This window comes from Cladophialophora carrionii (assembly GCF_000365165.1).
Source record: "Cladophialophora carrionii CBS 160.54 unplaced genomic scaffold supercont1.1, whole genome shotgun sequence".
Lineage (NCBI taxonomy): Eukaryota > Fungi > Ascomycota > Eurotiomycetes > Chaetothyriales > Herpotrichiellaceae > Cladophialophora > Cladophialophora carrionii.
Window position 1 is genome coordinate 680,476 of NW_008481816.1, and position 24,587 is coordinate 705,062.

At 55.0% G+C, this 24,587-nt stretch overlaps 11 protein-coding genes across 11 annotated transcripts; 7 read left to right on the plus strand and 4 right to left on the minus strand.

The window, feature by feature from the left end:
- Positions 1-144: 144 nt before the first annotated feature.
- G647_00242 (uncharacterized protein) lies at positions 145-1,222 on the plus strand (the record flags this gene model as incomplete). The annotated part of the gene is made up of 2 exons (XM_008723645.1): positions 145-522; positions 587-1,222. The coding sequence occupies 2 exons, from the start codon at positions 145-147 to the stop codon at positions 1,220-1,222; spliced, it is 1,014 nt and encodes a 337-aa protein (XP_008721867.1).
- Positions 1,223-3,287: 2,065 nt separating this feature from the next.
- On the plus strand, positions 3,288-4,499 carry G647_00243 (uncharacterized protein; the record flags this gene model as incomplete). Its single annotated transcript, XM_008723646.1, has 3 exons — positions 3,288-3,554; positions 3,621-3,989; positions 4,053-4,499. The coding sequence occupies 3 exons, from the start codon at positions 3,288-3,290 to the stop codon at positions 4,497-4,499; spliced, it is 1,083 nt and encodes a 360-aa protein (XP_008721868.1).
- A 1,259-nt stretch (positions 4,500-5,758) lies between these two features.
- G647_00244 (uncharacterized protein) lies at positions 5,759-6,608 on the minus strand (the record flags this gene model as incomplete). The annotated part of the gene is made up of 3 exons (XM_008723647.1): positions 5,759-6,073; positions 6,173-6,281; positions 6,391-6,608. 3 exons carry the CDS (start codon positions 6,606-6,608, stop codon positions 5,759-5,761), a joined length of 642 nt encoding a protein of 213 aa, XP_008721869.1.
- An 804-nt stretch (positions 6,609-7,412) lies between these two features.
- Positions 7,413-9,244, plus strand: G647_00245 (uncharacterized protein; the record flags this gene model as incomplete). The annotated part of the gene is made up of 2 exons (XM_008723648.1): positions 7,413-7,687; positions 7,747-9,244. The coding sequence occupies 2 exons, from the start codon at positions 7,413-7,415 to the stop codon at positions 9,242-9,244; spliced, it is 1,773 nt and encodes a 590-aa protein (XP_008721870.1).
- A 1,907-nt stretch (positions 9,245-11,151) lies between these two features.
- On the plus strand, positions 11,152-11,283 carry G647_00246 (uncharacterized protein; the record flags this gene model as incomplete). Its single annotated transcript, XM_008723649.1, has 1 exon — positions 11,152-11,283. A coding segment is annotated over one exon (132 nt), but the record flags the coding sequence as incomplete, so codon positions are not given.
- Positions 11,284-11,662: 379 nt separating this feature from the next.
- On the plus strand, positions 11,663-12,612 carry G647_00247 (uncharacterized protein; the record flags this gene model as incomplete). The annotated part of the gene is made up of 3 exons (XM_008723650.1): positions 11,663-12,021; positions 12,085-12,152; positions 12,218-12,612. 3 exons carry the CDS (start codon positions 11,663-11,665, stop codon positions 12,610-12,612), a joined length of 822 nt encoding a protein of 273 aa, XP_008721872.1.
- Positions 12,613-14,422: 1,810 nt separating this feature from the next.
- On the minus strand, positions 14,423-16,066 carry G647_00248 (uncharacterized protein; the record flags this gene model as incomplete). The annotated part of the gene is made up of 7 exons (XM_008723651.1): positions 14,423-14,578; positions 14,653-14,797; positions 14,851-14,999; positions 15,069-15,325; positions 15,382-15,530; positions 15,612-15,904; positions 15,977-16,066. The coding sequence occupies 7 exons, from the start codon at positions 16,064-16,066 to the stop codon at positions 14,423-14,425; spliced, it is 1,239 nt and encodes a 412-aa protein (XP_008721873.1).
- An 897-nt stretch (positions 16,067-16,963) lies between these two features.
- G647_00249 (uncharacterized protein) lies at positions 16,964-19,259 on the plus strand (the record flags this gene model as incomplete). Its single annotated transcript, XM_008723652.1, has 7 exons — positions 16,964-17,029; positions 17,093-17,401; positions 17,474-17,640; positions 17,700-18,188; positions 18,257-18,270; positions 18,361-18,448; positions 18,512-19,259. 7 exons carry the CDS (start codon positions 16,964-16,966, stop codon positions 19,257-19,259), a joined length of 1,881 nt encoding a protein of 626 aa, XP_008721874.1.
- A 170-nt stretch (positions 19,260-19,429) lies between these two features.
- G647_00250 (uncharacterized protein) lies at positions 19,430-20,129 on the minus strand (the record flags this gene model as incomplete). Its single annotated transcript, XM_008723653.1, has 2 exons — positions 19,430-19,847; positions 19,918-20,129. 2 exons carry the CDS (start codon positions 20,127-20,129, stop codon positions 19,430-19,432), a joined length of 630 nt encoding a protein of 209 aa, XP_008721875.1.
- A 94-nt stretch (positions 20,130-20,223) lies between these two features.
- G647_00251 (uncharacterized protein) lies at positions 20,224-20,991 on the minus strand (the record flags this gene model as incomplete). The annotated part of the gene is made up of 1 exon (XM_008723654.1): positions 20,224-20,991. One exon carries the CDS (start codon positions 20,989-20,991, stop codon positions 20,224-20,226), a length of 768 nt encoding a protein of 255 aa, XP_008721876.1.
- A 1,911-nt stretch (positions 20,992-22,902) lies between these two features.
- Positions 22,903-24,297, plus strand: G647_00252 (uncharacterized protein; the record flags this gene model as incomplete). Its single annotated transcript, XM_008723655.1, has 1 exon — positions 22,903-24,297. The coding sequence occupies one exon, from the start codon at positions 22,903-22,905 to the stop codon at positions 24,295-24,297; it is 1,395 nt and encodes a 464-aa protein (XP_008721877.1).
- Positions 24,298-24,587: the final 290 nt, after the last annotated feature.

Genomic DNA, 24,587 nt, shown 5'->3' on the forward strand with positions numbered 1-24,587 from the left:
ACCTTGGGCTGCAGCCAGCCACATTTCTGCAAGCAGAGGGTCCGACAGGCAAATGAGAAACATATAGAGCACGCGGCGGGCTGACCACAGGTGCATCGCGTCTACCAAGAACATCACAGCGTACGATTCAGCTCAGTCGACAGGATGACTGTGGCAGACTTGGACCCTCACAAGACCGATGCGCCGATTCCGTCTCTGGCATCACTGGCAGCAATGGAAGCTCCTCTGTTCCTCCCATGGTCTACCGAGCTGGCCAGGATAGGCACGGGCTTCGACTCTCGGCTCATCGACAATGCAGCGAAGAAGGCGTGGGTGCCGAAATGTGCCTTTCAAAACCTGGAAGAGGCTGTGGCGCTCTGCGAGACGGCGGGCTGCACGACGAGCTTTCGCGAAGGCTCCACCGACTCGACCAGCTCCTCGTCCGAGCATATGAGCATGTCGCTTGGAGTGACGGTGGGCAACAAACTTCTGAGCGCCAATGTCACGGGCTCGTATGACTCCAGGATCGAACTCAATCAAAACGTACGTGCGCAGGTGAACCCGCTCGCTATGTACATATGCCCCGCTAATCCTTGGCCATGGCCAGGCGTATCGAGTCTCGAAACATTGCTCTTATCGCGCCGGCCGGGTGATTTTGACGCCGACGCCACGGCTGACAGACCAAGCCCGCTGTCTGCTCGAAAAGGACCCTGGGCGATTCCGAGATGAGTATGGTGATTATTACATCGCCGGCCTGCAATTGGGCGCCGATGCTGGCTGCTCTTTGAGCGTCGCCGCCTCATCAGAGAGCCGGACGGAGACGACGAAGCTGTCGGTGACGGTACACGTGCTGTTCTGGGACGCCACGGCAGAGACAGAGGACACCCAGTCCAGCCAGACTTCTGCCTTTGCATTGAACTTTATGGCCTACGACACCCTCACTCACAGCTTTGTCGAGCAGCATTGTGCTGAAGGCGCCCAAACCGGAAGCATCAAGGAGCTCGCCAAACGCTACATGCAAGCCGTGTTGCATCTCCAAGCGAGTGTTGACCGGAAGCTGGTGGAATGGCGTGTCTCGCCATCTGCACAGCTGTCCATTGGGCAGTGTCAGGCTCTCTGCGGAACTGGTGTCGTGTCGCATCTTGTTCTCGAGCCCTACTCACATCTGCTTGAGGTACGAAGACTTCAAGCGACAGTCCACAATTGGAAGAATACGAGAAATTCTATGCTAAGCGAGCTGTAGCTGAGCTGTGCAGAGCAAACATGCGCAGCTTGAAGTCGGTTGTGGCTGGCTGATCAGGTCTCCCCAGGTATCTAGACCGCAGACCCTGCGACGCCGAGAATCTAGAAGTGTCTTTCAACACCTGAGGTCACAGGCCTCGACTATGCAGCCAAGTTTCGTATCCCCAACGCTGTCCGCGTCAAGCATGAATAGCAAGCAAGGAGCCATCCAGCCAATGCTTTGGTCCTATTTGTAGCACGCTGCTCCGGTTACACGCTATCCACATCATGAAGTGATCGGCCCGCTGGTGGCAGAAGCATCAGACTACTACCCATTCCTCCCAGCTTCGACACCTTGAGTTTGCTTTCATGGCGGACAGGACACCACAGGCAGGAGAATACGTGACATTCCCCATCGATCAGGACAATGAAGTCGACCTAGAATGGTGGCAAAAGGACGGCAATTCAAAAATCGCAACATTCAAACAAGCAAAATACTATGTCGACAAGTGCTATTTTGGCCCGGCCGCCAATGCAGAGGGCAAGAGGAAAAGTGCACAGTCTGGTGTTAAAGTCAGAGGTGAGCGGAAATGGATGACGGGAAATCCCTGCGGCAATCTGAGCAGGCACAGGTGAAACCATTGTCTTCGTGGCGAAAGAGTTAATCGATGAGCGGACGTCGGGAGGCCCTCATCTGAAGAAATACCACCTTCGAGATCGAATGAAAAATGAGTACGAAGGTAAAGTAAAAGCCATGCCCTTGAGGTGCCAGCTGACGGGAGAAAAGATGCTCCTGAACGATGGGTGTTCCTCCCATTGAATTCTTTCTTCCATTATGGCCAGGATGCAGAAACGAACACGAAACTTCGCTGGCTGGTGTATCATCCAGGCCTGGGGGCTCGAAACATGTTCCAAGTAAGAACCCATCATCCTTCAATCGTACTGAAACGAACAGCAACTCTGACTGCACTCGCTGTCAGCACCGCTTCGGCCAGAACACCATCGCCAAGATTGCAGACGCCGGAGTGGAATGGTCGGCAAGCATACCAGAAAATTGGGGTGGCAGCATTGTTCCAAAAGTGCTCGGAGTGCTGTTGAAAGCCCTCAGTGCCAATGTCGGCCACAGACTGCACCAGTTTTCTGGAAATGAGGTCAATGATACCAACTCCATTTCCGAGGTTGCGGAGAAGCTTCAGATCATCGACGTCAAAGCGTTGACTGAATGGACCGCGAAAAAGAGTACCGAAGGCGGCGGTGGCGGCTCACCCGTCGACGCCGACATTCTGACCAGGTACTCGTCGAGAAGAGAAGAGGAGGAGAAGCAAACGGAGCAGCAACGGGGAATCAATAACCTGCATCGAAGGAACGTCAAACCCGTACCGAAGGGCCATGCCATTGAAACGGCGCAAGCGAACACGACGGATCCGGCAACGGTGGCGGTGAGCGGAGGAAGTGAAAGGACACTGGTCAAGGGAGATCACCAGCTTCTGACGAAGAATGAACAGCTGCCGAAAACGAAAGTCAACCAGGTGGTGCCTCATGGTCAACGCTAACGGCTGCGTTGCTAGACTTTGCTGCTGCGGTTGTCATGAACAGCGGTAAGCCAGTGAGCGTGTTGGAATCTCATGATACACTTGACTGAGTCGAATAATCGCATGCTGCTCTGCCTTTATCGCTTCTCTTTCACTTTCACTGCATCTCCATTTTTCCATCCTATGGTTCATCGTGGGAGCTTCGTAAGAACTGCGAGCTGAGTGGGCAAGGACGTCGAGAGACTAGAAGAACCAGGACGAACCAAAGCGAGAGATGGGACCGAGGAAGTCTTGTTTCCATATAACGTGGTCTCCTTGAGCCGTTGCGGCGAAGAGGAATGATGGCAGTATCGTCTGTCTTTGGTGCCGCACAACTTCGGGCCACCTTCCCCACATCGTCTTGGCTCACAAGATCCGGCCTGAGCACAGGGCGGCAGCACCCTACGCCCGATCGGGGTACGAACCTTGGCTCAGTTCGAGCTTGTCTCCGAACCAAATCGCATTGACTTCATGATCACAATTCTGCTGCACACCAAGACAACCCCTCCTGCTACCATGGCGCCTCGTGTATCTTTCCTCACAGCCCGATCAGTGGTGTTCAGACCGAAACCTGTAATCCCGCAGAAAAGAATCGCTCCCGGGCCTGCTTTTCGCCAACAGCAGCGTGCAGCAAGCGATGATGCGACCTCAAAACAAGATTCCAACGAATTCCGGGGAGCCAACGAAAGTCAGTTACCGCATGTGACGCAAGAAGCGGCTGCCATCGACGAGATCACTGGAAACACACCGCCTGACATCGAACAAGGAACACCCGTGCAGGAGGTGAGTTTACACCAAATTTCCACCATATTGCATTGGATTTCGTTGCGTTTGCTGATCCCGTCACAGATCCTACAACGGGACAAGGACGCGCAAGAAAAGGCGCCCGAAGTCCTGAAACAGGATATCAAGAACAAGTCACCAAACGGCACAAATAAACCCTCCGGATCCCGTTCCTTCTCAACCTCCGCCAGAAGAAACAGTCTCGAACTGCAACCAAGATCAGGGTCAGATGGCCCCCCACCGGATACGGCTCAATTTCAGGGCACAAGAATCGTGGGCTTGGAATATCCTGACGCCGGGCTCGGTCATAAGTTTCCCATCCCGGACCTCAAGCCGCTGGGCAAAGGGGTCAATTTCAAGAAGCGATACGACCCAGTGGTTGAGCAGGTGACACGCAGTCTCATGAAAGACGGCAAACTGAGCCGTGCGCAGAAGGTATGAAGGGAATTTGCATGCCTTCCCACCCGGGGTCGCAAGACTGATATGCTGGGGTACCAGAACATGGAACACATCCTCGACGCTCTGCGCACCTCACCAGCACCGCCTTCAAACTCCGAATTGATCACCCCTTTGCCGATACAATCTCTTCCACTCAATCCAGTCGCTTACCTCACCGCCATCATCGACTCGGTCGCTCCGCTCATCAAGATCCGCCAACAGCGCGGGCTGCTAGGTGGTGGTGCGTCGATGCCTATCCCCGTCCCTTTACGTCTGCGCCAACGCAGGAGGACCGCTATTCAATGGATCCTGGCTTCGGCGGAGGGAAGACGCGAAGACAAGTTTGCGGACAGGGTGGCCAAGGAGCTGTTGAGCGTGGCCGAAGGGAGAAGTTCTTCGTGGGAAAAGCGTGCCAGGGTGCACAAGCTGGCTATCAGCGCAAGAGCAAACATCAAGGCTGCGTCCATGGGCAGAAGAGTCCGGAGTAAGAGTATCCGAGGGAAGTAATTTAATCGGCTGTCAAGGCGAGGAGGATGAAACCACGACGATGATACAAGGGATCCATTGGTGCGGCGTCCTTCATCTGCCATGGCTCGAGATGACTATGTGTAAAATATATCATTGGGTAGTGCCGAGATCAAAAGTTACGGCAGTCAGTCGACGGCTTTGCCATCATCGAAGCCCAACGTTTCTCAAGTGTCCTTGTTATCGCTTTAAGAGAACGAAATGTCCTGTAGCCTCCCCAGGCGGGAAGCGCCATTCTATTCGTATTGCTCGTTTCGATCTTAAGCGCCACACATGTGAAAGGTCAAAGGTCAAAAGGCTTCTTCACCCGGAATCACCTCTCCAACCCAACAGTGGCGTTCTGCCTTGCAGAGACACAGTACGGCCCCCTGCGGCCCACCTTGATGACGTTCCGCAGGTAACTTGGATCCATGCCGATCCCAGGCCCCAGACGCAGCCTCTTGCGACGCCGCCACCAACTCCAGAGTACCCAGTATGCGAATACTGTATCTCATAAAACGCCGGCTGAACGCGCGCCGTTTGTGGTCGCGGCCCAGGGCACGGAGTAGTATTGCGCCGGAAGTACTGGTGTGGCAACTCAACGATTGTTGGTCCTAGCACCTCCTGAGCCATTGCCGACTACCTACCTAAGTATTACCTCCGGCCGAAGATGGCGTACGAGGTATTGGGCCGGGAGCGCGAATGGGCCAACATGAACAGCCGGGGTCGCGAGGGTCAAAGACGGGGAGTACGCCATTGGTGGGACTAGACTTGTAAGCCGTCGACATGACGGCGGCGGGCGTCGAGGTCGACGTCTCCAATCACGCGTGGGACGTCGTCACGAGTCATGCCGTCTCTGCACAAGGGCTATGTTTTGAAAAAGAATCAAAGCACCGAACTGGGTGGGACGGTTGGAGCTCGATGCACATGTTTGAACGTCAACCACAGAGACTCGGGCTACAGAGACGTTGTATTCGCAGCTCGGCTCGTTGAAGGACACGGCAAAAGGCCTCGCAATCGGGCAAGAACCGGCTGCAGGCTCGGTGGTAGGTGGCGAGTCGGACACTCCATAGATCATTAGAACTTCGTTGTAATTCTGTAGGCTCGATACGACTGGGGGATCCATGACCCCAGCCAGCTTGCACGCTAATGGAAAAAATAAACCCTCATCAGTACCCAGTACTCCGTATACCATCTGCAAAATGAAGCAAGGTGCGTTTGCTGGTATCCGGACCAAACATCACCCCCAGAATTATCTAGTGCTACACCCCCCGCTTGTTGTCCCTCTGCTTCAGCTCAAAGTCCTGATCCTTACTGTGTTCGTCCAAGACATCCTTCGCCTTGATCATCGACCGGATGCCCAGGACCCCGACCCAGAAATTACCCTGGGGGACGTCCGGCGCAATCTGATACAGCAGGTCGCTCTCCCACGTGATGTTGTTGTACACGTTCATGATGCACACCACGATGTTCATGATCCACACCACCAGGAAGATGATCCAGTATGCCTGGCTCGAGGCTTTGTCGCGGAAGCGGTACGCGACCGCCCAGGTGACCATGCCGATCAGGGCTGTGGGCTAAGCAGAGTCAGTACATTGCACGAGATACGTTATAGCACCGCATGAGGCGGGAATGGGCACCACACGGTATGCCGTGGATTGCGAAGCCGAACTCACAGCGCAGAGTCTCTGGAATCGACATGCCAGGTTGAGATAGGCCATTCGATCGGCGATGGTTTCGCGTCGCGCCGTGGCCATCAGCCAGCATGTCTGGAGGAATGCCGCCCTATCAAACGTCGTTAATCATATGGACTGTGGAATGCGGAATGCTGGAAGTGGTCATCGTGGACCGCTAGAATCCACGTTGCCGTGCGGAGGATTTATCGCCTACATACCAATGGGTGACGAGAAAGGGCGTTATGGTCCCGATGAAATAGTGGCTCTCAGCCCCGTACAGGGAGCCCAGGCACGCAGCGCAGATCTCCATGATCCAGGAAGTGATGGCGAAGAAGTAGAAGATCACGTATTCTTGATGCCGACGTAGCGGGCCGCCCGTTCGGAAGGGCAGAGCGGAGGGTTCGTCCTCGCAGGGGTTTTGAATCGGTTTCGCCATAGCGAAGGCGGGCTGATATGTTTCGCAGAGTCAAGTGTCGTGTTCAATGCACCGCCTGGAGTGTAGGATGCCGTGGTGCGGCGACGACGTCGATGGAGTGAGGTGAGGTGGACGCGTGAGTTCCGAGAAACCAAACCGGATGTTGAATGTTTGAGGTCAGCGGCTGCCCAGACGAAGCCCGTCATCGGCTGAGTAAGCTGCTGGGATGGCCAATCAGGGCGATCATGGCATTAGCGGTCTAGCGGTCGGCACTACGACGGAAACAGTTAGAGCCTCGGTGAAGTTGCCTTGAGAATCAGGCTTCACAACGCCTGAAGAAGTTCCGCAGGTCTCCTTCCAAGCAATACAAGTACAGATTCCTGCGGCGAGCCTTTGATGATTTTGCTCAATGACCCCGCCTGATAGGAGCAAACACACCGAAAATCGCTGTTATCGACCATCATGACGTCTGTCCCGCCTTCGCAGAAGCCCCTGCTCGGGGCTGCGCCCGTAGCATGCTCGGCGTGTCGGCGCTTGAAGGTGAAAGATGAGGCGGCAAATCGACCTTCCAGGCTCTAACGACGGTACTAGATGAGGTGTGTCAATGCCGAGAACCCACCATGCGCGAGGTGCTTGAGGACCGGGAGAAGATGCGTTGTGGTGCCGTCGAGAAGGGGCCAACAACAGTCGGCAGCTTCATCGAGGAAGGGAGAGCCGCCGGCATCATCATCGTTGTCGAATGAGCCGTTGCATACACCGGACTCACAGCCTAATCCGTCCGCCGCACCCTCTAACTCGGCACGACGGCCAGCTTGGAACCTTCCGATGCTGCCTCAGGCCCAAGCTCGAGCTCTCCAAAGCCCTTCGAGAACGGAGGCGCATTCTTCTCCCGCTAACACCTCACACCCTAAACATAGCACTTCGCCGGGCTTGCCGTCGTTGTACTCCTCGTCTCCTCTGGATGTGTTAGGCTCCGTCGCGACACAGCCATCTTCAGCTGAAGCTTGGCCTCAGCAACAACTCACCTCGAGAGACACTTCGCTCGGAGGGTCCTGGGTCAACAATGTAGCAGAGGATGTTCTTGTTGAGTATATTGAGTTGTAAGTCGCGTACGCTGGATTGTCTACGTCACACGCTAACCCGGGGGCGTTCAATGCAGCTTCCGAGCCAAAATCCTGTACTGCGTACCTGTGATTGACGACGCGGACCTGGAGAACCCGCTCTACGTGATTAGACGCAGGAGACCACTTGCGTATTGCACAAGTTTTGTAGCGTCGCAATTCATCCCCGGAAGTGCCAATGTGCGACAGCAACTCCTTTCGCATGTATCGGACTTCGTCGAATCCACCAACGGCCCTTTGACGGAGGACGAAAATGTTCTCTGGACACAGTTACAGGCTCTGGCGGTTCTATACGCGTACCGCCCTGCTGCAGACGTATTCGAGCTTCCAGGTGCTACTCCAACACCTGGCCCTCTAAATCATTGGGTCCTCAAGCACTCTATCGAAGCGTTTGCTTTGCGGGCGCGCCTACACCGTTCTATCGATGGCCTGAGAAGCCTTCTCCTGCGCTCATCTAACTCGCCACAGGTATCCGAATCGCCAGCCTTTCACAAGTACGTCTACTGGCTCTGGCTAGCGACCATGTCTCATCACTTCTCGGTGATGACGCGGACCCCCCCAACCATCCGGGAAGACAGCAGCATCAGCTCCGCGGTGGATCTGCTGAGAGACGTGCCGAGGCCATCACGGGTCACCCGCATCCTCTCCGAGATTGATCTGTATATACTCTGGCAACATGCGGGCCGCAGCGTCCCTGGTCTGGCGGAGTGGTGGTGTACGCCGTCAGACACGATGAGCGTGGAGGATGTCCAGGCGGTTCTTGAAGACATGGAGGGCGCCCTTGAAGTCTGGAGTCAGAGGTGGGGGCTGCGCGGGGAGCCCAAGACGACGGTTGCGAACGTCGACATGGCCAGAAATGGCGCCGTCAGCTTTCACTTCCTATCCACGAGGTTCTGCATCAGCACCTTCGAGACGCGATATCTGCTGGAGAAGACACGGTCTGTGCTCGATGAAGATGCGACGTCTCAGCCTGGCTTGGTCCAGGTGGCACGAGAGTCCGTCTTGAAGTCTGTCAAAGCTGCTCATGCTTGCTCGCGCTGCCTAGTGGACTTACCGCCCCTGCGGCGCGAATTCGCCCGATACATGGCTGAATTTGGTTACGCTTACATGGCGTTTTGCTGCCTCTACATAATCCAGGCCTATGAACTCTTCGGGTCCGCTCTGCCGGCTTTGGAGAGTTATCTGGCTTCTGTGGAGGAGGTCGCGACGTTCCTGACAGAGCTTGCAGTCGCCAGTAATACAACCCCTCGACTCTACGGGGATTTGACCATGCGGCAGTTGAGAAGAGCGACTGGCCGCATGGAAGGTGCTCGTGTGGACCGTCAACCTTGGACAGGACAGGATGTGGAGAACTTGGATGGTCAACAAGTTGTCCCAGCGAGCTTGCGTGCCTCGCCCGTGGGTGGCGAGCACCTCCTTTCTACGAGTGCACCGTCTGGAGATCCCGGTGTGCTGTCGCATCTGAACCCGCCTCGTGGCACGAGTCCGCTGCTCTTTTCCATATTCGATCCCAGTTGGGGACCCCTTTTGAGATAGGGATAGACGAGGAGGTCGGTACGACTCTCCATGTCATCCAACCTACGAAGAGACTGCCGTTGCGCACCGTTGTAGGAACTTAAGCCGCAAGCTTGTTCTTTTGCGTCTTTAATTATCTCTGCTGTTCAAGGACTACGGGAGCCCTGCGTGCACTGCGGGCCTTGATGCCCACAGTATCTGTACCCTAGAGGATGATGGATGGCAGTAAAAGATCGACGTCTGCTTTGACCCCTAAACCAAATGCCACCTGAAGCTACGAACGAAGAGGGATGTGAGGGTCAGGCAGTGGTGTGCTCAAGCAAGGGCAGACTGGCGTGAGGCCGCCGAGCAACACCTTCGAGCCGGGGAGTCGAGATCGCCGCCCCCCGAAGTTCATTCATTGCGTACGTGGATACGTCTTTAGGAGAGTTGCCTGGTTACGAGTAGTCTACAACGGATGTGGCTCATCGTACAGCTACCGTGATGCTTCTGTGTGACCCGTCTAAGCTACCCAGTAGGCTTTTCTTAAAGACCACCCCTGTCCACTTTCCCGGTAGGGGCAGGGCTCCCCTCTGGCCGGGGTCGTACGGGGTACCAAAGGGGGGACTAGCGGCCGTCACCTCGCTGGAACGTCCCCCGTTGTACTCCGTACAGCCTGTTTCCAGCCGGAATCCCGTCACTCTGGTCTGTACGCCAGGCGACGCTGTTTCTCGCGAATGAAATCAGCTTGCAGTAGGAGCTGCCAGATGAGGGTACAGATGGCCGTAGCCTGCACCGTTTCCCGCGACATGTTTCCTCCTAATCGATCGAGGTGCATTGTCTGCCGTGCTTCCCCCCTTTGCTTCTGCACTTGGACTTCTGCACCTTGGACGCAGGCAGGATGTTGGACTCCTTGGTCGCTGCTTGCGTCTCTGGCCTTGCCGTATGAAGGTTCGGAAAGCAAGGGTGGGAAATTCTCATCTGATCGACGCAGCCGATCGGACAGGCGATGCAGGCCGAATTCGACGATCGATCGTTCCTGTTTCTTGCCAACCCCGGGCGATGATCCCGAGGACTTGAGGTTTCCCCTCGAGCTCTACTCGTAACGCTCTCAACAGTATGCGAACATCAGCAGCCACGTGTCTACTGTCTCGTGCTTTCTTGATTTTCCCTCCTTCTCGTCGAAGAGCTGCCCAGACGGGCAACGGAAAGTCCGACGGGTGACAGCGGTCGACGAGGGCCGGAGTCAAACAGTGTGCATTTTGACAGCCGTCTACTTTCTCGGTCGACGTGCGAGGCCCGCAGCCATGCAGTGGCGTCGGCTAGGGGCCTGCCGCGGCAGTCTTGGAAGGGCGTCCCGCGCCTTCGCAACTCGCCTGGAAGCTCCTCAAGGTTTCCCCCATTAGATGTGACGAGTCTCAGTCCGCACGGCCATTGGCCAAACTCAGCTGGAACGACACGTACATACATGAGATCAGCTCCCACAGCCCAGTACCTTCACCAGCTCCTGGGCTTAGACCTGCCTTGACTTTTGAGGGCTTCTTCGGATGGCTGGACGGCACGAAAAGGGTCGTGATCCCGAAGTGACAGGTCTCGCTCTCCACCCACCACAGCCGTGATGGCAGCGGGGAAGTGTATGGCGTTATGGCCCTTGGTCGATCCCGTGCAACCTGGCTATCAGAGAGCCGCACTATTGGAGAGTGTCATCTGCAGTGCCTTGCTAACCTCGACTGACAAGTTGAGCTGATGGCCTCAGGCAACGGAAGCCTCGCCACGCATCCGACGTGGCAAGCAGCGTCAGTCGAACCCATGAATGCATTACCAAACCGGATGGCGACAAAGTTGTGTCCAGGTTTTATATATCGGGTGTTTGACACCCTTCGAAGTTTGAGCATGGTTTTACCCTCTTCTTAGGTCACCTTCGAACGGCCGCTTGCAGGTTTGCAAACATGTTGGAGTCCAAGGATGCAGTTCTCGTGGCTACGAGCATAGTCCTTGCCGTATCGACCATCGTGTCAGTTTCGGTCGAGCTGGAGAGGCAAGCAACCACTGTCGGCCGCCTGAGCGCGAGCAAGTGTGAGTTCTCTGCCGGGAATGTGGGATATCTGCCCAACGCTGACTGAATGTCATAGGGCTCTTGGTCGCTGCCGCAGTACGTCGCGTCCCTCATTGCTCATTCCGCCTTGCTCATCTCTTGCAGTTCTTTGCTCTGGTCATGACGCCGATCGTTTGCACAGGTGAGAGAAAGACCCCGAGTATTGGCCACGCCCATTACTGATGCATCTACCAGCTGCGGCCAAAGGTCTCGGAGCATCCATATCTGCTGCTGAGTTTTCCCGCAGGCAGAATCTGCAGAAGGTCGGTCCCCCTATCCGCTGGCCCCATAGGTGGCTCCTGTCACAGCGACTGACACGAAAATAGCTCATCATCGCAGCCCTCCCTCCATACTTTCTGTGTAACATGTTCGTCAAACATGCCTGGTTGACATTCTATTACGGCCTGTCACAGACTCGCGCACAGAGATGGTTCATCCACATGATGCAGTTCATCGCTGCGGCGTTTGGCATCAGCTCCATCTTTGTCGTCCTGTTGCAGTGTGTGCCTCTGAGCGGCGTATGGCGTCGAAACCTGGAGCCTCGAGAAGAGTACGCAGATGCCAAGTGCATCAACTTGATGGCATTCTTCTACTTTAACTCGATCTTTATGATCGTCAACGATATCATCATGTACCTGATACCCATGGTGCTGCTGTGGTGGAAGGTCGAGATGATCCGCGACCATCGATGGAGTTTGTATGCGTTGTTCGGGATCTGCTTCCTGTGAGTGGTGTCGTTTTCCCCGGAAAGGCGGACTCTGGGCTGACCGACTCCTCCCTCATCTAGGGTTATCGTGGCGAGTGTTCTCAGATTTGTCGCCGTCTACGAGGTCGACCATACACCTAACCTCTCGGGTGCGTGTTCTCCTGTCTGAGCTTCTCGCTTGCCATCCCAGTGCTGACCAAGCTTTCACACCCAGAAAACTATGCTCTCGTCTTCCTTTGGGCCAGTGTGGAAAACCACGTCGGCATCTGTACCGCCTGTGCCGGAGCTCTCAAGACCAAATGGTGCACCACATACAAGAAAGTCAGAGCCCTCTCGATGGATCTCAAGAACAAGTCATGGCTTGCCTCAATCTCGACAACCACCTCGTCGTCCGTTGCACACACCTCCCAGAGCACCGAAGAGCGCAGACTGTACGACCGAGCCAGCAGCAACGCGTCATCCCTCGACGATGTGCCGGCGGATCAAGGCAAAGGCCCATACATGCGGATGGAACTGGTCGAGATGCACCCTGGCAGACGGATCTCTTTGCTCGACAAGCATTACGCCAGGGCCCCTCCCATGCCGCCCCTGTCCCCGAGTGGGCTTTGAAGAAGTATATCCTCAAGGGTGCGGATTGGAGATATCTGGGCGCAGAGTGAACAGGATCCTTCACTCGGTGGTCAAAAGTGTTTATGATACCAATAACAGCATGTGGACGTCGATCCAGCAACTAATCTCGGGCTCATGTATTGATATGATATGCCTTAATACGAGGAAATGTACTTATGACGATATGCGACCGTGTCGATGGTTGGAACTAGGTGGTCATATAGCTAGCTGCTGGCAAGCAGATGCAAAGTAATGGTCAGAATCGTATTGATCCCACGACTCGGGAAGAGAAGAGTAGAGTGAGCATCTTCTGTACAATCAGTATTATTAGAAGGCACGGAGTCCGACTCTATCCCGCCCAGACCATCTGACTCTTCTCTTCTCTTCCTCTTCCTCTCCCTCCTCGCTAGCACCATCCCCTCCTGTGTTAAGCATCACTCCTTCCACCCCTCGCCAGGCCACTATACGATTATCTAAACAACAACCTCGTAATCCTGATAAACCTCATCATCCACCCTACGTAGACCACCCTCGGCCCAACACAAGCTCTGCCTTCTCCACCAGCATGGCGGAATTCATTCATTAATACGTTCTTACTACTCGTATTCACCACTCAGCACTTCATTCTATATAGAGCAGGAGGGACGGATGCGGATGTGTCAGGGAGTGGTAACCCCCTCTCCTATGCCTCTTGTCCAATCGAATACATCGACCGATAAGAGGCTCAAGTACTAAAATAATCTGTGGTAAGGCACTGCAGTATGTCATCAATCTCTTATTGAGTCTATCTCTCAAGAGCTAGGCTCTCAGCTATGGACTATGGACTATGGACTGTGCTGCCCGTGCCTGCCTACCTGCCCTGCCACGCAATGGCCAGGGCAGGGAAAAAGAGGGACTGCCCACCACACGATCGATTACCTCCTGCTCTCGAACCTGAAGAGCGTCATCGTCGACCTTCGCAATGATCTGCACATCGACTGTCCATGACGAGCTCGTCGACGTGCCGCGTGCAGTAGTCGCCTCCCCTGGGAAGGCTGGTGGCGACGGGCTGGATGGCCTGTGGGAGTGATCACGCTGCCACGGGGATGGTCATCCAGTTGGCTTTGCCGCGGCGAGGGGTCAAGCTCGCGTCGAGCGGCATGAGTGTTGGGCTGCGGACGTGGTGAAGGGTTGCGAGCACCGCCGTGGCTGTTGTGACATTGTGAGCTCCTTGCGGTGTATTGGAAGACGAGCGTCGAGGGAGGTTGACGGACGGACGGCGTTGGCTTGCTTTTGAGGTCGTCAGGAGGCTGAAAGTCGAATCAGGAGCATGATGTTTTCATGTGAGCACCTGTGCGACAGAAGGCCTGGCGGCATTGAATAAAACGGCTTGAATTGTACACGATAGACTCGGATATATAGAGTGGGAATTGAGTTCTAACACTGTTTCTGCCCTCTCCAGGCATGTGTTTCGCTCAATCCGCATCAAGACACTCTTTCGGGATATCAAGAATCCTCTTTGTGCATATTATGAGAAATATTGCCGTTGTTTTCCGACACCGCCGCCCTCACTTGTTTCTCACCTTACAATTGGCCAATACGGCGTTCCGCGTCGGTATAGTGGATTTCGGTACGCCGAAAGGGGTTATAGGCAAATGCGAAGATGGCGTCAATCTCTTCAAGAGCGCGGCCCTGGGTAGAGGTTAGCACGTAATTAGAGGGTAGATTTGGCTGGCGGAAGTGCCGGTCTCAAACTCACTTTGGTTTCAGGGAGAAAAAAGAAAGCAAAGCAGAAGGCCAGGAGGACTATGCCGCCGAACACCCAGCCTACTCAAAAGTGGATGTTGTAAATCATGTAAGGGATGACGAAGTTGGTCACAAACGCCCAGACGACGTTCCATGCAGTGCCGACCCCCTGAGTCTTTTCTCGCCTGGCAGCATTGGGGATCTCACTGCCGAGAAGGTACGGGATAGAAGCACCACCCATCTGCAGGAAAGTAACGAATTGAATCAGCATATCAACGACAAAAGGGTACCGTGCAAGTCTATGTCCGCACTTACATTGTAGCTGAATGCGTAGAGCATGAAAGCGGCCACAATCATGTTCTTTTCACTGGCTGTCTTGTGAGCCATGCCTCCGAGTCCAGCTAACAAAAATATCCAGAAAGCCTGGAAAGAGAAGGTGATCATAAGACTGTATCGACGCCTGTGGAGAAAATTGTCAGCGAGAGCGCAGCATAACGGCGGGAGATAGCTAACCCGATTCTATCAATCGTGTACATGGCTGGAATGACAGACAGAAAGCTCAGACAGTAGCTGATGACAGGATAAGTAAAAGCCTGGTCGGCGAGTCCATTCGTTTTGTAGAAAGTTGTCTGGTAGGTCGACACGAATGCTTGGCCAGTCGTCTGCAGCAGGCGAGATTAGTCGAAGCACTGGTACTGATCATGGCAGGGTACGCCGTCCCAGGGACTCACCTGCTGGTAAAAATAGTAAACGAGGACAATCATCGTTCGTCGGAAGTTCGATCCACGCAAGAGATCGAACCACGGAGCTTTATGCACATGTTCCTGAAGCGCTTCCCCGATGGCGTGAATTTCAGCAGCGCACGCAGCCTCCGACCCGGGTCCCTTGGGTCTAAGGCGGCGAATAGCCTGGATAGCCTCATCGTCCCGGTCCTTGGATATAAGCCAGCGCGGAGAGCTGGGTATGAAGAAAGTGAAGAGGATAATTACTATAATTGTTCATTAGCAATTTTAGACACAACTCAGGGCCTCAATGTACACTTACGAACAGGGTAGACGAATTGAATGCCCGTGACAACTTTCCAACCCAGACTGTCAGTTGTGGTGGAGAATGCTTTATTGACGCCAGTCGCAACGATGCTCCCAGCATTGAGGAATAGTTGCAGCGATACGACAACAAAGCTGGAACAATCTCTGATTGATACAAGCTGAAGCAGAACCTGTCACTTTCGCGGCCAAATGCATATGCGTTCCCATTGGAGAGGGCCAACTCACGTCACGTCGACCTCAACAAGCCCAACCGAGATGTAGACAATAGTGCGGCCCACAATGAACTGCGCAAGACGTCCGGATCCAACGCTGGTACCGGCGGCTGTGATTTCGATAATGATTCCAACGAAGGAGACGACCGACAATGCGAAGAATACACCGCGGTGACCAATCCACTCGATGGCCGGGCCAGCAACTAAGCATCCCAGAAATTTGCCGATGAACGGGAGAGAGGACAGTTGCGAGGTGTGAAGGGAATTGAACGCCCATTTGTTGGTCGAAGCGTTGAACACGCCGAACTAGTTCACAAAGCCCTGGGCCGAAGGATATCAGTGCTTGTACCTGAGATCAACCACGACGCAGACACTCACAGGATTGGCCAACACACCACCGAAACTGCCTGTGTCGTACCCAAAGAGCATGTCACCGACGAGCAGACAGAAGGCCGAGTAGAGGAGCATTGGTGTCACCAAGGACCACGCCGAGGTGGAGGGTGCGCTTGAGCTCGCCATAATGGTGGCACGGCACTGGTGTGACTGGAAATGTGGGAGGGAGCGTGATCATGGCTCTGAAGTGCGTGCCAGAAGGACGACTATATCTATACTCGTACATCTTGGCCACGCTACCAGGGTGCTTGCTGAGTCTTACAGTAGCTTGGTTGATGTTCCCCAAGGTCGACTCCACGGGGTATGGGAAAAGTTAGGCTCCGAGCGAGATCAAGGAATCGAGACGCTGGACAAGGCGTGAGTGGGTCGGGTTCCGACCGAAATTCTCCTCGTTCGGAGCGGAAAGAAACCGGTCAGCACTGAGAGAGAAGTTTGTTGGATCGCAGAAGTCAAATGCAGTTACTTTGCGGAGTAGGATCTTCGAACTATCTGTGTGGGTGGACAATCTATCTGCCAAGCCGGATGCACGTGAGATTCACGTGATTTGCCACGTGCCAGCACCGCCAAAAAGAGTTAGCAAGCCCTGGTGACCCCAGAACAAGTTCCTAGCGAGGTCCACTGTACTCTGTATTCTACCTCGCACCCTTCCATCTCGCGTCAATCCGTGGTGGTCATGCGTCTCTTGACATGCGTGTTCGGGAGCAAAGCCAGAGCTACAGTGGCGGATGCCGGCTCGCCGTGTTTGTTGCTTCGCGTTCTTTTCTTGAATTTTATTCTTGGACTGATGATAAACCGATCACTTCATTCCTCTTCTCACCCCAACTGCGGCACGACAAGCCACAAGCGGATGACGTAAAACTGCAGTATAGCAGCGGCACGATAGACTCTCGATTGCGACTGACACAATTGCGGTAAATGGTACCTTGACACTACTCTTGTAACGCTGGGAACTTCTACTTCAGAAGGCCCAGTATGAACGATGTTCCGAATGGGACACACAAGCGTCCCAACTTTCTCTTCATTCTCGCCGATGACCTTGTAAGCCCGCGAACTTCCTACACACCTCCACACGTGTTGCCTGATTGACCATTGTGTGATCAGGGTTTCTCGGATTTAGGGTGCTATGGCGCCGAAATTCAGACCCCCAACATCGACCGCTTAGCCGCTGAGGGCGTTCGAATGCTCAATGTCCATACCGCCGCGGCTTGTTCTCCCACGCGCGCGATGCTGCTCAGCGGGACTGACGCGCATCTCGGTGGACTGGGCGTCCTGATAGAGTACAAGAGCAGCGAGCAAGGGTCAAAGCGTTGGTCGGGTAAAGCAGGGTATGAAGGGTATCTGAATGATCAAGTGGCAACTCTGCCCGAGATTCTGGGAGACCATGGATACTTCACGGCGATGTCTGGCAAGGTAGGTTTGTCAATCAGATAGCATGGACAGACTGTCAACGATTGCACAGAGGCTAATCACTCTTACTCTCAGTGGCACCTCGGTCTCCGCGCGAGTCAGGGGCCGTGGCAACGCGGGTTTCAGAAGGCATTTGCCATGCTCCCAGGTTGCTGCAATCACTACGGTTGGGAGCCAGTGCAAGAGCAGTTTCCGGTCGGCGGTCGGCCAATTCACGCTGAAATGGGACACAAGGTTGACATGTGAGCTCGAGTTTTCCCTGGTCACTAGGAAAGCGAACACTGACTGTCATCCGTCTCAGATTGCCCAATAAGACTGAAGATCCCGACGGGTTCTACTCGACGGACCAGTACACCAATCGCCTGATCAAATACCTCGAGGAGCGGTCCGAGGACGACCAGTCGAAGCCCTTCTTTGCCTTTCTGCCGTATACCGCACCGCACTGGCCCTTGCAATGCTCAAGGGCGCAACGCGACAAATACAAGGGCCTGTACGACGACGGTCCGTACGCACTTCGTGAGCGCCGGCTGAACAAGCTCGTGGAGTTGGGCATCATCGACCAATCCGTCGTCCCGCACAAGGTCGAAACGACCACCCAGGGAGTGGGAGAGTGGGACGATCTCACGCCCGAGGAAAAGAAATTGTCGAGCCGTGCAATGGAGGCATACGCGGGCATGGTGGACTCGATCGACGTCAATGTTGGCAAGGTCGTGGATTACCTGCGTAAGACAGGGGAGTATGACAACACGTTTATCGTGTTTATGAGTGACAATGGAGCAGAGGGAGCTGCGTGAGTTGTACCCCCGACTGAAATGAGTTTGAACTTGTGAGCTGACCAGTGTGCCATTCGAAATGCAGCCTGGAAGCGGTCCGTAAGTGACAAGGCCTCCGATCTTTTCTTCTCTGTCCTCCATTGCATAGGTCACTGACTGATGGATGTACTGATTTTGTGATTCTCGCAGCGGTCATGGGAGAAAACATCAAGCGGGCGATCCATCAATACTATGACAACTCATACGACAATATCGGCTCTTGGAATTCCTTCACCTGGTACGTTCTTCGAGAGAGGTGTTTCTTACCAAAAAGCGATGGGCTGACGATCCCGTGTACTAGGCTCGGCCCTCTTTGGGCTCAAGCATCGACCGCCCCCTCGAGGCTGTTCAAATGCTTCCCCTCGCAAGGCGGCATTCTCGTACCCTGCGTCATCAAACCGCCGGCCCAGACCTTCCTTCCCTCGTTCCCTCCCGGCTCGTTCAGCCGCTCATTTGCAACAGTCATGGACTTCGCCCCGACCTTCCTCGAGCTTGCCGGCGTTTCTCTTCCTGCTCCTTCAGATAAAGAAAGCGCCCTTCCGTTGGGAAAGGGCGCAACGACGCGCAAGATGACCACATTCCGAGGAAAAGACGTTCACGCGATGCGCGGATCCTCGTTGGCACCTCTCTTCCTCCGCGGGAAACCAGTGGAGAAGGACAACGACTTATGGGCCATCCACTCCTCCTCCGAGCCGATCGGCTGGGAGCTTTTCGCTCGCGGAGCCTTGCGCAAAGGCGACTGGAAGATTCTCCACTTCTCCAAGGCTCGTGGCGGCGCTGGGGAAGGTGATGAAGGGTGGGAGTTGTTCAACGTTGCTCAAGACCCCGGCGAAACAAAGGACTTGGCGGCATCCGAGCCGGAAAAGCTACGAGAGCTGCTGGCATGCTGGGATGAATATGTGGTCGAGTGTGGGATTGTGTGGGGCGAGACGGCTCAGGCTCCTGGACGGGGAAAGGACCAAGCACCCGAGCTGTGGGAAGACGAGCTGGAACTGCAAAAGTCTTGGATGGGTGCAAGAGGGGGGGACTGCCCGGTATCGTGCCGATAGACGTGAAAAAGCATGGAGAAATGCCGATAGAGGATAGACCTGAAAGTATGTAGAAGGCATGCGTTGAACATGATTTATATAAATCCGATTGCTCACTTTGAAGTTCGTGAGCTATGTTCAGGTTACTAACGGGTCAAGTCGAGACAGACAGGCGAGCAAACAAGGCACCTTTAAAAGTCCCATGTCTGGCCTGACTCGTCCAAGAACCACGACCAGTCGAGCGAAAACACTTGATCGACATTCTCAGGCTCGGCCAGCCCCCACCACGGCTGAGGAGACGGCGCCATGCCAGGCCCTTGAATGCCTTGGATTTCCGGCAGATTCAGCGCGTCCGAGGGCGCGGACGATTGGAGTGTTTGCGTCGCTGGAAGTCGCGGCAGGGCGTTGCGAACGTCCATTGCGTCAAGGCGGGGAGAAGCCGCCGCCGACGGAGGAGCCGTCTCGGTGTCGACGCTGTACTCGAGTAGAGCCTCGTCGCGGGCGATGTTGGTGGATGACCTTGCTCCGCGGCGTAGCCGTTCCAGCTTGGCCCATCGGAAGTCACGGAAGTCGTACTCGGCAGCGTCTTTGCCGACCAGACGGTATTCACTAGAATGTGAGTAAGCAATCGCCTCCTTTCGGGGTATCTCACAAGGCTTAATGAAAACAGCGAGCGAACAGACCTTTCGAATGCCGCAAGATCGGCTTCGTTGAGCAAGTCTCGGCAGCCACAGCGTAGAAGACGGTGGGCTGCTTCGACGTGCTTTGCTGAATGTCAGTTTTGGTCATCGAAACTTCGAGGGCTTCTGGTCGACCTACCAGCTGCTTGACGAATTCGGATCGATCCGCGAGATTGCGAATGACGGCTAGGAGATGGGGGATTGCCTCCATCAGGGCGGGCGCGCGAGGGTCGATGTATGGGTCTATCACTGCCAGTCGACGTGGCTCAAATAGAAGGACTACCTCTTGATCAGTCGCGTCTGGTTCAATGGGTGGCGGATGAGAAGGGTGACTCACTCCCCAGCGCAACGTACGCTTGCACTCCAATTTGAGGATCAAAGCTGATATTCCTTTTGAGTCCTTCCGAGACAAGACCGGCGATCGGCAGAGCGTGCGAAATGCGGTTGCGGCGTACCTGGGCTGTCAGGTCTGCTTTGTCGGGATCTTGCTGGTACACCTGCAATGCGGCTCGGCCCACGACGATGAAGAGGTTGTGCCGCAAGACGTGCAGGAGGATAAAGGTGATGAGCCGGTCACGATGGAGGAACAGGTTGTCCGTGTTGAAATGGAAGCGCTTGGGCAGGGCTGAAGTCACCTCTTCCATGTCAGCCTCGAGCGCGACCAGCTCTTCTGATAGCTGCTCCACCGTCTGCTCTTTGTGGGAGGCGCGAAAGGCAAAATGCAAAGCCCGACGACGCGCGGCAGCGGTGCGAAGAAGATATGCTGACATATCAAGGGATGCATGCTCCAGACTTGCCAGATTGGCATTCAAACGATTGCTCGAGTTCTCGAAGAGCGGTTCAGTGACAACAATCTCGTCGCCTAAGAAGCTCGCCCGATCACAAGGGAGCTGGAGTCGATAAGCCTTTTCGTCGACAATGTGGAAACCGTACCGACCGCCGTCGACGATGGTGTCGGCGTAGAACGTGGACCACGCTACGCGACGGAGAGCTTCACAGGACAGTAGAGGAGAGAGTCGCACTTGTGATGGGAATTGGGCTGGGTAAGTCCGGTCGAAGGTTTGGAGGGACATCATTTGCATCATTCTATATCGATGAATGTCAGTTCTCGCACATCGACGACGTCGTGGTGGCGGGCGGTCACCGCGTACAGTTCGCCCCCAGTAGCCAGGCAGATGTGAAATTGCCTCGGTTTAGATCGTAGTGTTGGGCTAACAGGAAGGTCTGTTCATGTCAATAGCCGTGTTAGCATTGACCCAGGACGTAGCAAAAGTCTTTTAGGCCTGCTTCGGCTTCTGAACAGCATTGGGTCGTACCATGAGTTGGATTGCCCTAAACCCTTGATAAACACGTGGAAGCATGGCACCCATGGCGGCGTCTGCCCAAGCGTCTGCCCAAGCGTCTGCCCTCGCTAGATTCTCCCGAGTGGCCTCGGCGGCAAATCTATTCATGTCAATATCGGTCTAACAGACAATCTTCGCACAGTGGGAAACTGACCGCACTGCACTTGCAATCATCATGAGCGTCAGTTCGCGGGGCGCTTTGCCTTTGGCAAGAAGGCGGTTGAAGTGGAGCTGATGAATGAATGCGAAGAACCCGAAATCTGAAGAACCAGGCGGTCAGTGATTCGGATTCAATGCAAGACAACCAGGTGTTATGATGGACTCACGGTGGATTGAAGAAAAGTAGAGTTGGACGAGATCTTCAAGTTCTTTGCCCGCCGGCAGCTTTCCCAGAGGTGTTGAGCTGGATGGCATCAGAGTAGTGGGTAGCGAACCGTCTTCGTGATGGGCTTGTTGGGGAAGCTGTGAAGACAACCCATCCTCCATATTGGAGCCGCTGGCATGCGAATGCTGAGGCGCTGGCATAGTAGACGATGGTGGTCCGGAAGACAAGGCTAAGGATCCAGAGTTGTCTGCTGTCAAAGAACCCTCTCGAGGCTGGGGACTCGATGATGCCGCTTCGGTGTCTTGCTGGAATCGTACGCATGTGATACCGATGCTTCTACACCTGAGGCATGTATCTCGTACATCTCCAACGCATTTGAGCTGTGAGCGCACGAAGTCAGTTGGACAAGATTGACTCGGCTATCGGTGCAGTCGACACACCTTTTTCTCCTTGCAAGCATTGCACGCCGTTGCATTCGCCCTCCTCGAGATCTTGGCCCTCCTGTCTACCGGCCCAGGCTACACGCAGGGCCTCTTTCCTTTGCGACACTGGGCACGCTCGGGCTCGTTCTCGTCGCATTTGACCTGCATTTGCCAAGTGGCTGGTCTGGTGGTCGTCCCGCAGGCGAACTGAACAAGGGTCAACCTACCTTTCAATGCCTACAGGTACGGCATCCTGTACGCGTCCTATTAATCGACGTCCTGGACTTTGAGGAAACATCATTCTGTGAAGAAGGCGCTGGACTGAGAGACAGTGTGTCGCCAGAACGAGGTGAGCGAGTGGTAGGCGCCCACGGTCCTCGACTGCTCATGTCTGTAAGGAATCTGAGTACTCCGTAGAGAGACTTGTAAAGCGAGTTAGAACGCAATAGATCTGAAGTCGGTTAAACAAGCATCAAAACCCTAACCACATTGGCTCATGCTGAGGAGTGTTTAGGACGTGCTGCTGACCTTGCCGAGACGGCCTGAGCAAGTGCTTGCATTAATCCGTGTTACCGTGTGCGTTATGTGCGTTATGTGCGTTATCCGTGCTATTGGGAAACTACTTTGTAGAGTTATTTCCGCATTCTGGCTTAGTCGCAGTACGAGTACGCAGTCGGTACAGTATACGGAGTATACTCCAAGCCTTCTTGCTGTACCGAGGCTCGTCAAATCATGTCTCGCCATCTTCTGCCCTCTATTGCCAGTCTAGGGTCACCGTGTACGAGGTATCATTGCTGCCCTAATAGTTACACTGGGACTGTGAAAACAACAGCCAGCTCTGTCCGCGCACACATCCTTCATGCCCACGCCCACGCCCGCGCCACGGCACGCTGAATGCTCCTCGCCCGCCATCTGTGGCGTAGCAGACACGGAAATGCATTCCAGAACGCGAGGACCGGGGCCTCTGCCTCTGCGTCAGTGCCAGTGAAAAAGAAAGCGACACCCAGCCGCCTCGTTTCGACACGATGGTTCTCTCCCTCGCGCGTCGCACGATCCGTCGACGCGAACGACTCCCCCAGTAGAACGTCCCTGCATCTCCATCATCCGTCCGCTGCTCCTGCGCCTACGGCATCAACCAGCACCGCGGCGACGGCGGATGCGGCGGCAGCAGAAGTGGACGAAGAGTCTCGTTCTCGAACACCATCCTCAGATAGATCACCGACACTGAGAACCCAACTCGACACTGCCGCGCGCCCGTCCGCCCATTCGTCACTGCACTCTTTCCAAGCCTACGCACGCCGGACGGGCCTCTCCCCCACGAGCACGGTCTACGCGGGCACGACCTACGAGTACGTCACCCAGGCCACATTGCGGGACTATGGCTTTGAACTATACCGCGTAGGTGGACGGGGCGATCGCGGCATCGATCTTATTGGCGTGTGGCGCGTGCCGGGGTCGTCGTCGTTGTCATCTCAGGAGTGGAACGGAAGGGGGGAGAAGAAGAAGACGAAGAACGATACATCACCCCAGGTTGGGGCAGAATCTTCGGCAACCGAGCCTGAGCTTGAACCCGAGCTCGTGCCCCAACGATATGAGACGCCTGCATTTGCCTTGAAAGTGCTCGTACAATGTAAGCGGCTGGTGGGCAAGCACGCGAAGATTGGACCCCATTTGATCAGAGAGCTTGACGGCACGGTACGAGCAGCGCGGATTACACCTCTCTTCGAGGCGATGTTGTCCCAGGACATTTGGAATACCAGTAGATCAAAAACGTACGAGCACGAGCGAGAAGAAGCAGATGAAGGCCCTGCCGTGGACGTTGACGCTGACGTGGACGTTGACACACACATTGTCACCGACAATCAACACAGGCACCACTCTCCCATGGCTGGAAATCTTGGAGCCGCTGGACCAGCCATCGGCGTCCTGGTCAGCACCAAACCCGCGACCAAAGGCGTGGTGGATAGCATGCGCCGCTCAACCCGCGGGCTAGTCTGGGTTATGATGGAAGAGGAGGTCCCCACAAGTCCCGAAATTGAGCTCGACGACTCCTCTTCATCTGAGGGTCGAGGCGAAGTGCGACCACCCCCAGAGCAGCAGGAGGACTCCTCATCATCAGAGGCTCCCTCTCCCACCACGGTTCTCTCCGGCCGGGTCAAACAGATCCTCTGGAACCAAGCGGCCCGCGACCTTGGTCTCGAGGGCGTGGACGTGGTGAAACGCTACGACGGCGAGGGTCGTGAAGAGGTGGTTCTGATGCGTGGAGGACGGGTTTGGGGTCCGGGTTGAGCTCAAGTCTGCCGGGTCCAGAGACTAGTTTTAGAGTGTCAACTTACCACCGCGCACAACTTGAGGGATAATAAAGGCCTACACATCCCTACACCAATTAGATGCACTAGATGGCACGTATCCAAACGGAATGTAGATGATATGCATTGAAAACAGCATTCTCCTGTGGTATCATACATCGCTCCAGCATCGGCATATGGTTGCGCCTCCACATGCACTGAACTGAAACCCAAGTTCAGAACTTCAACACCGCGCAAAAGTAGGAATCTATCTCGCAGCGCGTTCTCAAC